The 14,591-nt window shown below is 32.7% G+C and overlaps 1 protein-coding gene across 10 annotated transcripts in view; it reads right to left on the bottom strand.

Annotated features, from left to right (window-relative positions):
- The window catches only part of Hfm1 (helicase for meiosis 1), a 97,759-nt gene that overhangs the window by 71,704 nt on the left and 11,464 nt on the right, over nucleotides 1-14,591 (bottom strand). For all 10 annotated transcript variants that reach the window (XM_010614656.3, XM_010614654.2, XM_019206137.2 and 7 more), the window contains 7 exons: nucleotides 13,041-13,303; nucleotides 12,639-12,686; nucleotides 4,173-4,243; nucleotides 3,585-3,717; nucleotides 2,413-2,564; nucleotides 1,800-1,877; nucleotides 1,063-1,221 (listed from right to left, as the gene is read on the bottom strand). In XM_010614656.3, coding sequence (XP_010612958.1) covers nucleotides 1,063-1,221; nucleotides 1,800-1,877; nucleotides 2,413-2,564; nucleotides 3,585-3,717; nucleotides 4,173-4,243; nucleotides 12,639-12,686; nucleotides 13,041-13,303 — 904 coding nt within the window. The remainder of the gene's footprint in view (nucleotides 1-1,062; nucleotides 1,222-1,799; nucleotides 1,878-2,412; nucleotides 2,565-3,584; nucleotides 3,718-4,172; nucleotides 4,244-12,638; nucleotides 12,687-13,040; nucleotides 13,304-14,591) is intronic.

The following is a 14,591-nucleotide window of genomic DNA, read 5'->3' on the forward strand; positions in this document are numbered from 1 at the left end:
AAAACCCCAAAAAAAAAAAAAAAAAAAAAAAAAAAAAAAAAAGTGAGGCTGGCTTTTGAATCTGTCTGGACTGCCATATGATCTCTTGCTCTCACACGCACTCCTGCCAAAGTCTTTCCATCATGTGATAAGGTAGCCAGTAGGTGCTTCATGAGACTAAGAGATGAGGCTATCCACTCTTAGACTTCCAACCTCCAAAAGCGTGAACCTAAATAAACTTCTTTTAAAAAAAATTACCCTGCATCAGGTATTTTGTTATAGCAATGGAAAACTGATACACAGCAAACATCTCTAAGGGCAAACCCTGGGTTTCAGTTGTATTGTTTTTCTATACTATAAATTCCATATATTACTCATGAATATTAAGTCACTTTAAGAACCAGTGACAGCCAATTTAAAGATAAAATCTTCCACTGAAACAGACAATGTAACAGCTATTTGTAAAATAATTTCCAAAAACACTATAGTAAGTTGAGAAGTATATAGAATATACTCTTTTTCAAGAGGCTTGCCTAAAAATCAAAGAAAAACTTAATTTATATATTAATTATGGAAATATAATATTACATATAATTATCTCTTTACATGTCTATGTACCCATTAACCATGATATCCTCCTAAAGGACAGAGTCCACATGTTCTCACTTTTGCATCAATTATTAGTGCTTACTATAATGTCAGACACAAAGAATTGGAGATAAGATGGTAATCATCTCAGCAATTATTTTTATACTCCATCATACTTTGCTGTGCAATTAGAGTTAGCTAATGACCACCATATATTAGTCATTATAACAAAGTGTCTGAAACCCATGAGACTATGATTTTTAGATACTAGCAAATAATAGATTTCCACCAAAAATGTTTTATTAAACATGATCAATGAAATTTCATGACCTTAATATTGTAATACCTATGAGATTAAGCCAAAATTTCTATAACATACTTTCCTATAAATTTATTAGGTAATTGGAAGGAAAATCCTTTATTTTTCTCTAAAGTTAAAAGAACTAAACATTTCACAAGCCATAAAAAACTTGATAGAATAAAATTCTAACTTACATCCTCAGCATTTGGAATTGTTGCAGACACTGCTACAAATCTCACTGGAACACTAGTACTCATATTTTCCAAAGGAGGAGATAAAGAGCGTACAGTTTTCATCCTGCTGACTACAACTTCAAGTGTTGGTCCACGATTTTCATCTTTTACAACATGTACCTAAGCAAAAAAATCAACAAAGATTAGCTATAAAACTAAAATCTATTAAATCTATTTACTCAATTAAAATATAAATAATACTAACATTTATTTATTTGTTTGTTTGTTTGTTTGTTTGTTTGTTTGTGGTACCGGAGATCAAACTTGGGACCTTGCTTGCGAAGCAGGCAAAGCAGGCAGTGGAACCACTGAGCTAAATCCCTGGCCCAAAATTTCTTTTTTCTTTTTTTGGTACTGAGGATCAAATTTAGGACTTTGTGCTGGCAAGGCAAGCAGCAGAAGCACTGAGCTAAATTCCCAGCCCACCTAACAGTTATTCTTGAGAAAATGAGCATTTTCCAATTTAGGGAATTAAACATTATTTGATTGAAATTTTCTTTATTTGTTCGTTTTTTGAGACAGGGTCTTGTTATGTAGTTCAGGCTGGGCTTGAACTCACAGAAATTCACCTGCTTCAGTGTCCTCCTGAGTAGTAGGACTACAGGCATGCACCACCACACCTGGCTGAAAATATCTTAATTTTATCTATGTTAATCTTTTTTATGTTCATCCCTAGAAATGAATAATATGTTCACTACCTCATCAATGAGAATTAGTCGAACTAGTTGGACTAACGAGTTGTCTCTCCATTTCCTAGTCATGCTGTCCCATTTTTCCTGCAGAAAATAAACACAGTTTAATTTCATAAGAAATTAAAACAAACACTATTTAAGACATCAGTAAAATTTTAAACATTTGATCAATATTTTAGTTGATATTGTAAAAGTGTCCTTAAAGAAATTTAAAGATTAAAAATTAAAGGATTTTGACAATCTTATAGGTGTTTAAAAATAAGCCTTCAGTTAAGTTTTATTACAAAATACTTAAAATCATAATCTAATTACATAATTAAGTTCCAACAAAGTACTTCCTCTATAATACATAGTACTTGAGCAAAGGAATATAAGCCATAAATATATTTATAAATTATCCACAATGGTAAGTTGAATATTCTTTCTTAATTTTTCTTGTTTGGTCATTTTTCTTTTGCTTAGTTATTTCTAGGCATTCTTTTTGTACCCTGAATATTATTACTTTTTGTGTTTGTTTATATTGCGAATTTAAGCTTCAACTTATATTTTAACTTTTTCTCAATGAAGATAGAGACATTCTTAATAAATTAAGGAAAAACAAAGTACAAATATCACCTACTGGAGTTGTCATAATAATATGAGCATGCTGAATCTCAAATAAGTCATCCATGACTGTATCTCCAGTGAGTTCTTTACAATTCAATCCTAGTGGTCCAAATTTCTCTTTCCAGTCATCAAAACGTTGACTACAGAGGGCTTTTATTGGTGCCACTGCAATAGTATATTTATTTTGAACATGAGTGCAGTTAAAACATTTTCACAAACTTTGGTTAATAAAGTTAGAATAAAATATACATCCAGGTACACCCTAATATTAATTAAAAGCAATATAAGCTTCTTATTTAAAGATATAAAGCAAATCACCAAAAGGAACTAAAAATAGAAATAGAAGTGATGGATAAGAGAAGTATAACTAAGTGGAGACAGGGCAGAAGATCATTACTTTCATTATAAGCCCCTTAATAATATTTATTTTTCAAGTCATATGCATACATTACCTTGAGGAAATAAAAAAAAAATATATATATATATATACACCTAAAAAAGGGGAGCAGAAGTTTCTATAAACATCTAGAATTACAAAATATGTGATTTTAACTGTTCTTAAAAACAAGCATATAAAGTTTAAATCCATAAATCAGATGTTAACTATTTATAACTCTGGGAAAATGTGTTTTCAATTTAATGTAACATCAACCAATCATGGTGTATCTATTAAAAATATACACAGTGCTGGGGGTATTGCTCAGCAGCAGACTGCTAGCCTAGAATATCCAAGACCACCAAAAAACAAAGTTGGGTGCAGTGGTACACACCTGTAATCCCAGCATACTAGGTGCTCAGGCAGGAAAGTCACAAGTTAGAGCCTAGACCAGGTAACTCAGTGACTTAGGGAAAACCTGACTCAAAATAAAAACTACAAAAGGGCTGGGGAGGTAGCTCAACTATGAAGGCCCTTGGTTTAATCTCCAGGAACCCCCTGCTCCCAAAAAAGAAGGGAAAGGGGGGAATTTACTAGGACTGAGAGTGTAACTCAGTGGTACAGAACTTGCCTAGCATGTGAGGTCCTGGGTTCAATCCCCAAAACTGAAAACAAATAAATGAATAAAGTAAAATTAATTTTTCAAAATGTATGAAAAATAGTGATGCCTATAGCCCAAACGGAATTTCTTCCTTTTTTAATGGTCATTGGTGTTACACTTAATCATTATTTTTAAAACATATACTTACTGTAAACAATTTTAATATTCAACCATGGCAATGGTACTTCCATTAACAATCTTGTTATTGCTAGTTCAAACACTACAGTTTTCCCAGAACCAGTTGGAGCACAAATCACAAAATTCCTATCTGTGTAAAGAAGCTAAAAATAAAATTGAATCAATTATATAAAGTGTAGAATTTTTCACACAAATTCTCAACTTGTTAGAAAACATGCCTTAGGAAGACTCGGAGGAGTGGATAGTTCAAACATTTTTTTACTTCTGCAATTATTAAAATTGTAACATTGTCCAGACCCTTTACCCTTAAAAAACACTATTAATATTTTATCATGCTGTTTTATTTATCAAAGAGATATGCTAGACCTAGAATAAAATCATTCCTTTATCTTCTAGAGAAATTCTTATAAATCTAATAAATATAACCAATCCACCTATGGAAATCTCATGTATTAATTTAAAAAACACTTTCTGAGCTCCTATAATGTCATTGAATGTGGCCCTGGAGGTACAAAGATGTTATCTAGTCCCTCTCCTTAGAGAGCACACAACCTACTGAGAAGAGGAAGATAAGTACTATTTATGGTAAGGTACTTACATCATCAAAGGCTTTGGACTGTATATAGTTGAAATATGGAAATTCTTTGAAAATACTTCTAAATTTTGCCGCTTAGAATATTATTAAGGAGTCAAATACTTGAAAATTTAAAAAACTGGTTATTTTTAATTAAAAATTCAGTTAAATTGATATTGACTAAAAGGTTTTAACATTTAATGATGAACATTTAACATTTTTGCTATTTTCATTTCTTAAAAAGGGAATTAACAAAAATTATTGCAAACTCACTCATATTTCATATCCAGAGAACTTGCAAAGTCCCTATGCAGAAACAGATTATATAAGAGTTATAACTTGAAAGTTAAGTATGTTGGAAGACATTCAAGTATAGAGGCAAGTCTATCAGAACTATGCTTCTAGTTTGTCTTTTCCAAAGTACTGCTTTTTCTATTTACCTTGACTAAGCCACTTGATTTATATCTCTTCTTTAAGGTTTCAGATTTAACTGAACTAATAATTATAATTGTACTTCATTAATTGATGTGTGTTTCTAGTCCTGTAACCCTGAAGCCCCTGGGTTTTGTTTGTTGGCTGTTGGCTTTAATTGTAATTATAAGCATACTTGCTCAAGAGGAAGAATTTTAAACTACTGTAAAAAAAAGTTAAAACAAACATAATAGCTATAAAGGTAAAGCATTCTCTTTCCAAGGTAAGAATCTATTGCCAGCTTGAGAGATATTTTATGGTACTCTTCTTATTCTTAGTCATAATCAGTCAACTACATTTAATTAACGGTACTATTGTATATGTAAATGTTTTACTAGATTAGAAAGCTGAAAAAGAGAAAAAATGAGTTCCTACTATTTAGGCTTTATAATCTATTAAAAGATATAAGACAGACAATAATATATCTGAAAAGTTTTTAAGCACTATATTTTTATGAAGATAATAACTCATGGTTTGTAGTGATCCTTCAAAAATCTAAGTAAAATTATATAGTTTCTCTGCTCAACTATCTCTTTCTCTTAGAGTATGCAAATACAATTCTAAAATGATCTTGTCTCGCCATGGCCACTGCCCACCCCACTGTACCTTTTTTTTTTTTTTTTTTTTTTTGGTACAGGAGATTGAACTGTGGTCCTGGCGCTTGCAAGGTAGGTAGCAGAACCACTGAGCTAAATCCCTGGCTCAACCTACCTTTATATTTCTGACTTCATGTCCTACTATTCTTCCCCACAAACTCCTCTCCTGTAGCTATACTGGACTCTGCTATTCTTCAAAAACATCAGCCATGTGTCTGCCAGGAAAGGTTCCTGCTTAGATTATACCATCTTCCTTGCAAATTTTCTTGGCTCTTTCGCGCTAATCATTTGATCTTCTTATAAAAACCTACCTTATTATATTTAATTCTATATCCTGAACTTTCAATACCAGTAGTCCAGAATTAATCTTTTACTTTGCTCTGTATTTTTTCTTTTTCCATAATGCTCATTACCTTCTAGCATACTATATGATAGCCATGCATGTAATCCCAACACTTGGGAGGCTGAGACAGGAGGATTATTGTTTGAATCCAGCCTGAGCTATATAATGAGAATCTGTCAAAAAAAAAAAAAAAAGGACCCAACAAAAATAAAATACTCTATGACTTATTTATATACTGCTACAGATCTATCCTGTTCCCCATCATCATCTCAAGAATGTTAACTCCCCAAGGGTAAGGAGTCACTGTTTTCTTAACTGACATATCCTAAATACCCAGAACAATGCCTAGCACATACACTGTACTAAGCACTCAGTTAATATATGTTTATGCTTAATAAATCAAGCAGTTAATTTATAACTCTTCATATTTCAGTTGTGTAGCATGTCAGAATATTTGTGCTAACATAAAAATGAAGCTTTGAGTTTGTAATCCATCAGTCCTTGAGGGAATCTCATTTTTCCTTCAAGATATGTCTTTTCCTATAAAATATTTATTTGTAACAAGCCCAGAAGTAGGCTATCATGCTGGTTTTTTTCTCATTAGATAGTTCTACATCAATTTATATTCACAAAAATGAATCTTTGATTCAGAGTAGCTGCAGAATCAGTTTTCTAGCTCATAATAAAATTCAATACAAACATCATTTATCATCACTATCAACACTTGAAATCAAATGCTTCCTTTCGTTCAACAAACTCTCAGCAGTGTCACTGTAATTACATGTTATAATAGGAAAAAATGTCTGCAGAACTGAAAATGACAAGAGTCCTGTGGCAGTATCAATCTGACAAAATTTCTATTGTTCTGAGAATTCAAACACAGGAAAATAGTAAAAAAGAATCAGCAAATATATTGTATTTAAGTAACCTAAAAATTCTTAAATTATCATGACTAGCTTTCAGTCTTTTGCTGTGCACAATAAAGAATAGCAGTTCAGTGAGTCTGATGGCAACTAAAATTTTGGAACAATAAATAGTGAACATTAGTAGAGACAGTGGTCTTGACTAACACTGATATCTAAACAACAAATAGAACCACTTCAGTTCTACTCATAAAGCATGAAAATCTTAAAATTTCTTCAAAATGTAGTGCCATAATACAAAAAGCCTTCTGGTAAAAGATAAAAAGAACTCACTGTCATACAGATAAACAATCATTAACTGCTTACTGCTAATATAGTTCCTGTTTCCATCCTATTTAGATAACCAGAGAAGGAAGTATAGCAGGGCTGAGACAAAAACATGCTAAACAAAAGCATCAGAGACTGCCTATGTGGAAGTTCTTGGATCATCCTTTATAACCCCTATTATCTCCTCCTCCCAGTGTAATTAAATTCAGGTATCTGAATTGAATGCACTTTTCAGGAGTTTTTCCGGCAAGTATGTTATAACCATATAGTACTTCAGAATTATCTCAAATGGGTTTTCTCACATTATCACCATGTGTTCTCTCACATTATAAGGTCTATTATAAGGCCTCATATTATAAGGTCTACTTTTTTTGCTACTTTTACTTGGCCCAGACTCCCTCTGCAGAGCCTGTTTCTCTTCCTATACTAAAACTTTGCTGCCATTTTTTTTTTAAAAAAAGAATTATCTCAAATGATCACCAAAATACCTAGGATTAGTTAGTCTAACCTAGATTTTCCTAGCTTGACTGCTCAATATCTAGAATTTACTTTCTGTTTTGCCAGTGAAACCAAAACTGCAGATCCTAGAGTATTCCCCAGCAACCAGTCTCTAATTCCATATAATTAAAGCATAGTTTTGATGAGGTAACTTGACTGCTAAAAAATATGACATGGTACTAGCACAAAATCAGACATGTTGATTAATAAAACAGAATAGAGGATGTGGAAACAACCCCAGGCACCTTTAGCTGTTTGATCTTTGACAAAGGGGCCAAGAACATATAATGGAGGAAAGGTAGTCTGTTTAATAAATACTGGGAAAACTGGCTATCTACATACAGAAGACTAAATTTAGACCCATATATCTCACCATGTACTAAATTAAAATAAAAAATGGATCAAATATCAAAATGTTAATACAGAAGCAATCTGCTGTAAGATAAAATAGATAAAACTGTTGAAGATATAGGCATAGGCAAGGACTTTCTGAACAGAACCCCAATTGCAGGAGAAATAACATCAAAAGGGCTGGGGATGTAACTCAGTGGCACCACGCCTGCCTGGCAAGTGCAGGGTATTGAGTTTGATCCCTGGTATCGGAAAAAAAGAAAGGAAAGAGAGAGGAGGGGGGATGGAGGGAGGTGGGGAGAGAGGAAGAAAGGACATCAAGAATCAACAAATGGGATCGTATCAAATAAAAAAGCTTCTGCACAGCAAAGGAAAGAACGAAAAGTATAAAGAGACAACCTATAGAATGGGAAAAATTGTTTGCCGGCCATCCCTTAGGAAAGATGTAAAGAATCAAAAAAAAATTAGTTTCCCCAAAATAAAATATACAATTTAAAAAATGGGTGAGTGAAATGAATAGACATTTCTCAGAAGAGGTATAAACAACCAATAAATACATTTAAAATGTTCAACATCTCTGGACTTAGAAAAATGCAAATTAAAGCAATGCTGTGATTCCATCTTACACCAAGAAAAATGGCCATCATAAGAAATCAAATAATAAATGTTGCCGATAAAGGAACTCTTACATTGTTGGTGGGAATGTAAACCATTATAGAAATCAGTATGAAGATTTCTCAAAAATTAAAACTAAAAATTTTATTCAACCCAGGTATTGCCCTTCTAGATATATCCCTAAAGAGTTAAAGACAGTGACAAATGTGTACCCACATTTACAGCCACACATTTAATAATAGCTAAATTTTTGAAGTGGCCTATTTATCTATCAACAGATAAATGGATAAAGAAAATGTGATATTTATGCACAGTGTACTACTCTGCCATAAAGATAAACTTCAGATATTTGTAGAAAAATGGATGCATTTTGAGACCATAATGGCAAGTGAAATAAATCAGACACACAAGCTTAAATATTGATGATTTCTCTTCTCTTAGAAACACAAATTATAAATAAAAAACAACAAAAGGTAGATATTAGGAAACAGGAAGATAGATTTTTTGCAAAAGGGAAGGGGAACAAGAAATGGAGAGAGGGTGAGGGAGGGGCAGGAAGGGGATAAGAAAATAATTAAGATGTATTATGTACCACGTACCAACTTCTCATTAGGAATGTAATTATTATGTACTACAAACATGTACTACTAATAAAAAAATTAAAAAAAAACAGAGATAGTGCCATGTACCTATAGTCCTAGATACTTGGGAGATTGAGGCAGGAGGATTACTTGATCTCAGGGGCTCAAGACCAGCCTAGCCAACAGGGTGAGACCTTGTCTCAAAAAATTCAATAAAAAATGCTGAGAGCAGATCTTTAAAAAATATAATTACCACATATTAATCTTGCACATCACAAGATTCACTGTATTTTCATACATTCGTACATTATGCATTATGTCCAGCTATCCTTCTATCCTTTCTCTCTACTCCTTTTTTTTTCCCATCTCTACTACTACCTTTTCTACTTCTGGTTGTCTTTTCTTCTGCATATAAGAGAAAACTTGTAATAGTTGTCTTTCTGGGTCTGGCTTATTTTGCTTACCGCATTGTCCTCTAGTTCCATCTACTTCATATGACAGGAATTTATTCTTCTTTATAGTTGAATGATATTCCACCGTGTATATAAATCATATTTTCTTTCTCCATTCATCTGTTCATAGGCACCTAGACTGATTCCATATTTTAGCTATTGTGAATAGCACCACAATAAATATGGGCATGTGGGTTTTTCTTTTGTATGCTGACTTTATTTCCTTTGGATATATATCCAAGAGTGAGATTACTAGTTCATATAATAGTTCTATTTTTAGTTTTCTTGAGGAACTTCCATACTGTTTTCTATAGTGACTATAATAATTTATATTCCTACCAACAGTGTATAAGGGTTCCTTTTCCTCCACTTTCTCACCACACATAATAGTAATATATATTAATTAGCTTGGTTAATCATTTTTACAATATATACAATAATAAAACATCATATTGCAGACTTCAAAAATGTACAGTTTTTATCTATTATACTTTAATAAAGCCAGGGGACAAGTTTTTTAAAAACTTGATCCTTCTATTCACAGCATTAATTGATATTATCCTAAGGTACTTATTCAAGATCATCCCCTAGTACTCCTTTCATAACATCTTTAATTTCAGCCAAACTTCAATGTTTGCTCTTTCCAAATATATTCTACATTTTTTAATCTCACCTTTGCTCATTGCTGTTCATTTACTAGAACAACTTCCTAACTTTCTTAGCTTTCGATGTATTGGGAAACAGATAAAAACAGCCCTTGCCTTCAAAGAATTCCTAGATCATGAGAAAATAGTCATACAAGCAGATAGTGAATGATAATAAAATAAAGTGTACTAGGAAACCCATGCACAGGATATTAAATATGTAAAGATGTCACTGCCAGAAAATACAGATACACTTGAAACATTTACACTAGTAAGTGCCCAGACATGTGAACTAAACTTAAGGTTTAAAAAATTAGACTTGTGCATCCACTTAGCTATAAATGTTTCTAATTTCTCTTTCCTTATGGCTAAGTAGTACACCATTTTATTTTTTTAAAAACTGTATCTTTTTTATCCAGTCACCAATTGACAGGGAATTGGGCTGTGTCCAAGTTTTGACTATTATAAACCATGTCACTATAAACATGCATGGACATATATCACTTTTAATTCTTTTGGGAAGATACCCAGCAGGGCAATAGCTGAGTCAAATGGGACCTCTAATCCTAGTTTTTTGAGGTATCTCCATACTGATTTCCACAGTGGTTGCACGAATTTACACTCCCACCAAAAGGCCATACTCTTAAATGAAATAAATAGGACACATGTGTAAATACCAAATAGTTTCTGTGGTGTGAAAGTGTAAATGAAGACCCAAATGTAAAACAGATGATGTGAAATAGAAAGAAAAGGTACAAAAGAGAAGGGGAAGGGAAAGTGGGGAGGGGTAGAGGAAAGGAAAGAAGGGAAAGAAAAAATATGAGAAGAGGAAAAAATGGCAACAAAATGAAGTCTTTGTAAATAGGGAGGGGTGGAGTGGTTGAAGAGGGGGAAGGGGAATGGGGAAAAAATAAGAACCAAGATATATCATGTAAAGGTTCAAATTCCCAACGATTAATGTCATCATATTGTATATGTAAAATGTACTATTAACCTTAATGGATTAAACAAAAGATGTGTAAAAATGTCCCTAATTCACAAAATATTCCATGTCCTTTCATTTCCCCTACTCATTTTAACTCTAGAAGGCTGATCATACCCAAGGCATAAGACATGATCTGAATCTGTTCAGTATAGCTCTTCTTAAGCCGGGTGTGGTGGCACATGCCTGCAATCCCAGCACTTGGGAGGCTGAGGCAGGGGGATCGCTGTGAGTTCGAGACCAGCCTGGGCTACACAGTGAGTTCCAGGTCAGTCTCAACTACATAGTGAGACCCTGTCTCAAAAACAAAACAAAACAAAACAAAAAACAGTATAGCTCTTCTTGCCCAAAATATAAGAAATTACCTGTATTCTGACCATAAGTAAATATGGCCAGTGTTCTCCCCTAATACCAATAAAATATCTCTATTATCCTGTCACATACTGGTAACAAACAGTTCATAAACTGCCACCAGTCTGTAGACCACACTTGAAAACTATCATAGGCACAAATATTTTATATGACCCAAAAGATTCACCTTTCTCTATTAAACAAAATGAGTACAAAGGAATGCAATGAAATAAAATATTTAATATGATTTCATAAACATAAATATAAAACATTGTAAAAGTGAGGACTAATACCTAGATTACACAAAGAACTCAAAAATACTAAACCACCTAAAATTAAAGACCCAGTCAAGAAATGGGCAAGAGAAATGAACAAACACTTCACAGAGGAAGAAATACAAATGGTTGCCAAATATATGAAAAATTTCTCCACATCTCTGGCCATTAGAGAAATGCAAATTAAAACAACACTAAAATTCCACCTTAGTCTGGAAAGAATGACAATTATTAGGAAATCAAACAATAACAAGTGCTGGCATGGCTATGGTGAAAAGGAACCCTCCAGCATTGTCAGTGGGAATGCAAACTAATAAAATCACTATGAAAATCAGTATGGAGATTTCTCAAAGAACTGAAATTAGAAATTCCACATGACCCAGATATCCCCTTTGCTAGGTATCTCCCCCAAGAAGCTTAAGTCATCATACTACAGCGATATATGCATACTAATGTTTATAGCAACACAATTTATAATAGCTAAATCTTGAAATTAGCCTATATACTCATCAACAGATGACTGTATCAAGAAAATGTGGCATCTATATATAATGGAATAGTGCTTGACTATAAAGAATGACACATTTGAGACATTGTTGGAACACTGATGCACCTGGAAAATACAATATTGAGTGAAAAAAATCAGACACACAATCTTAAATGCTGTATGGTATCTCTTATTTGAATACAGCAAAGTACAAACAAAGAAAATGAAAAAGAATGGATAGAAAGGGACACGGCTATAGACTTCTTGCAATAGGGAAGTGGTCCAAGGGAACAAGGGCAAAGGGTGAGGAATAGAGGAAAGGGAAATAAGAGGAACAAGGATGTGCCATACACAGGAACCTAATAAATCCTGTTAATGGAAACACTAACATGAGCTAAGACACATAATATCAATAAGTACAAAAAAAGAGGATAGAGGAACCTGAGGAGGGGGTAGGGGAAAGGAATTAAAAAAAGAGAAACAAGATTTAACCACTTCCCCAAGATGATCATAAACTGCATGAATTGCAAACATGTAATAATAAAATTTAAGTATTATAAAAAAGAATGTAAAGTTATTTTAAAAGATTTTTTTGCTAATGTCATTAAATTATGATCAACTTAATAAAAAACACTAAAATAATTTAAAGGATACGTATTTCTGTGACAGCTTTCAAGGAACCTAAGCCAGTTTTGGTTACTCCTTAAAAAAAAAGAAAAAAAAATTGGGCTGGGGATTTAGCTCAGTGGTTCCATCACCTGCCTTGCAAGCACAAGGACCTGAGTTTGATCCCCAATACCAAAAAAGGAAAAAAGAAACAAAAAATCTACATACATACATATATGGATTTTTAAAAACATTTTTATTAAAAACTGATTAAATAAAAGTTGAATTTTTATTACTACTAGTTATTAAAAAACAGCTTTTAAATAATGCAGTAAAATGCAGAAACTAGAGATAAGCTACTCAAATTGACTATATTTTTGTATTCTTTATGCTAAGAATTACAGATTAGTTTATATTTTTATAGAATCAAGTGAAAAATCAAGGAATTACCTTGAATATCATGAGGCTGGGATGCAACTGAAAAAGATGGTACTTTGAATTTATCTCCTCCAAATTCAGAACCAGGAAAAGCATCATTAGTTTTAAATATGTTTGAACAATACTGAGGTTTCTGTTTATTATTGCTGCAGTTCCACAGTTCCCCTTTGTTCATTTCTGTTTGGAAAATTTTCACTGAGCCAATGTGAGAATCCATGTTTGCACTGTCATCAGGATAAGCACTTTCATGTATATTGTCACATACTTTAAATAATCTGAAAAGAAAACAAAAAAACCCAAACTTTTTCCATTTTTAGTGATGTGAAAGACTAGCATAAACTTACTCTCTTTAAAATATACAGAGTATAGCTTATTAAAACAAAAAAGCTAATCATTCTCCTAAAATATTACTTGCTAATTCTTATCACTGATTTATATCTTTACACTAAAACTCAGATAAATTCTTTGGTGGTAGCCAGTCTCCAAAACAGCCCACAGGATCCTTCACATTCTTCTGCATTCTCCTACAAGCTGAATTATTAAATCAGGACTAGACTATGTAACTAGAAGAGTAGTAAGGAAGTGCATAAATATGTAAATTATAAGGGTAGGTCATAAAACATATCATTCCTTCTTCAAGGTTTCTTAGATGGCTCACTCTGTGGGTATCTAATCATGTATCATAAGAATGAACTCGAGCAACCCTGTAGAGAAGCCCATGTGGAAAGGTACTGAGGTCTCCTCTCAATAACCAGCTGGTACTAACTTTCCAGTCAAGGTGAGTGAGTCACCTTGAAAATAGATCAAGATATGTTATATGCATGAGCCAATTCTACTAAATGGACATCATTAATATGTATTGTAAACTAATGAAAAAGAAAAAAATAAAATGGGTCCTATATCCCCTGGCAAGATGACTAGATTGTATATTTTGAGAGAGGCTGCCAGTATCTTATGCATTCTCATGAGAGCATAGGCCAAAATTTTCACTTAAGTTGTTCCTAAGCTCTTAACTCACTGAAACTACAAGAAATACATTGCGTCCTCCAAACAAAAATGTTTCTTGTTGTTTTAAGCCACTACATTTTGGAATAATTTGTATACAACAATAGATAACTGATGACTACTGACTAAAGTTAGTAAAGTGCTAAACAAAAAGGGAAAAAGCCATAAATGTACTCATAGTAAAAGTAACTCACTTAATAATTAAATTTAACCAAAATGATTTAAGTTATAAAAATATATAAACATACTTATATTAAATGTATAGGGAAAATCAACAAATGAATTAAAAGAATGAATGAAAAGTTGTCAGCAATAGCATTTGGCCCCATGGAAGGTACCAAATAATATATAGTTTTCTTGGCAAATTTATTGGTCAGGTTTGAATGTCCTGATCCTTCTACCCAGACAAAAGGAAATGAACTTAAGTGTTTCATCAGGTTAAATCATCCAAACATTACCCAATAACCATACTAAGAAAAAAATTACAAATTATGTACAAAGCCTGGAAAACGAGACATAAGTATTTATATAATAAGTATTTATATATATATAAAATCT

The sequence above is a fragment of the Fukomys damarensis genome, unplaced genomic scaffold, assembly GCF_012274545.1.
Source record: "Fukomys damarensis isolate Sample0158 unplaced genomic scaffold, DMR_v1.0_HiC HiC_scaffold_33, whole genome shotgun sequence".
Classification (NCBI taxonomy): Eukaryota; Metazoa; Chordata; class Mammalia; order Rodentia; family Bathyergidae; genus Fukomys; species Fukomys damarensis.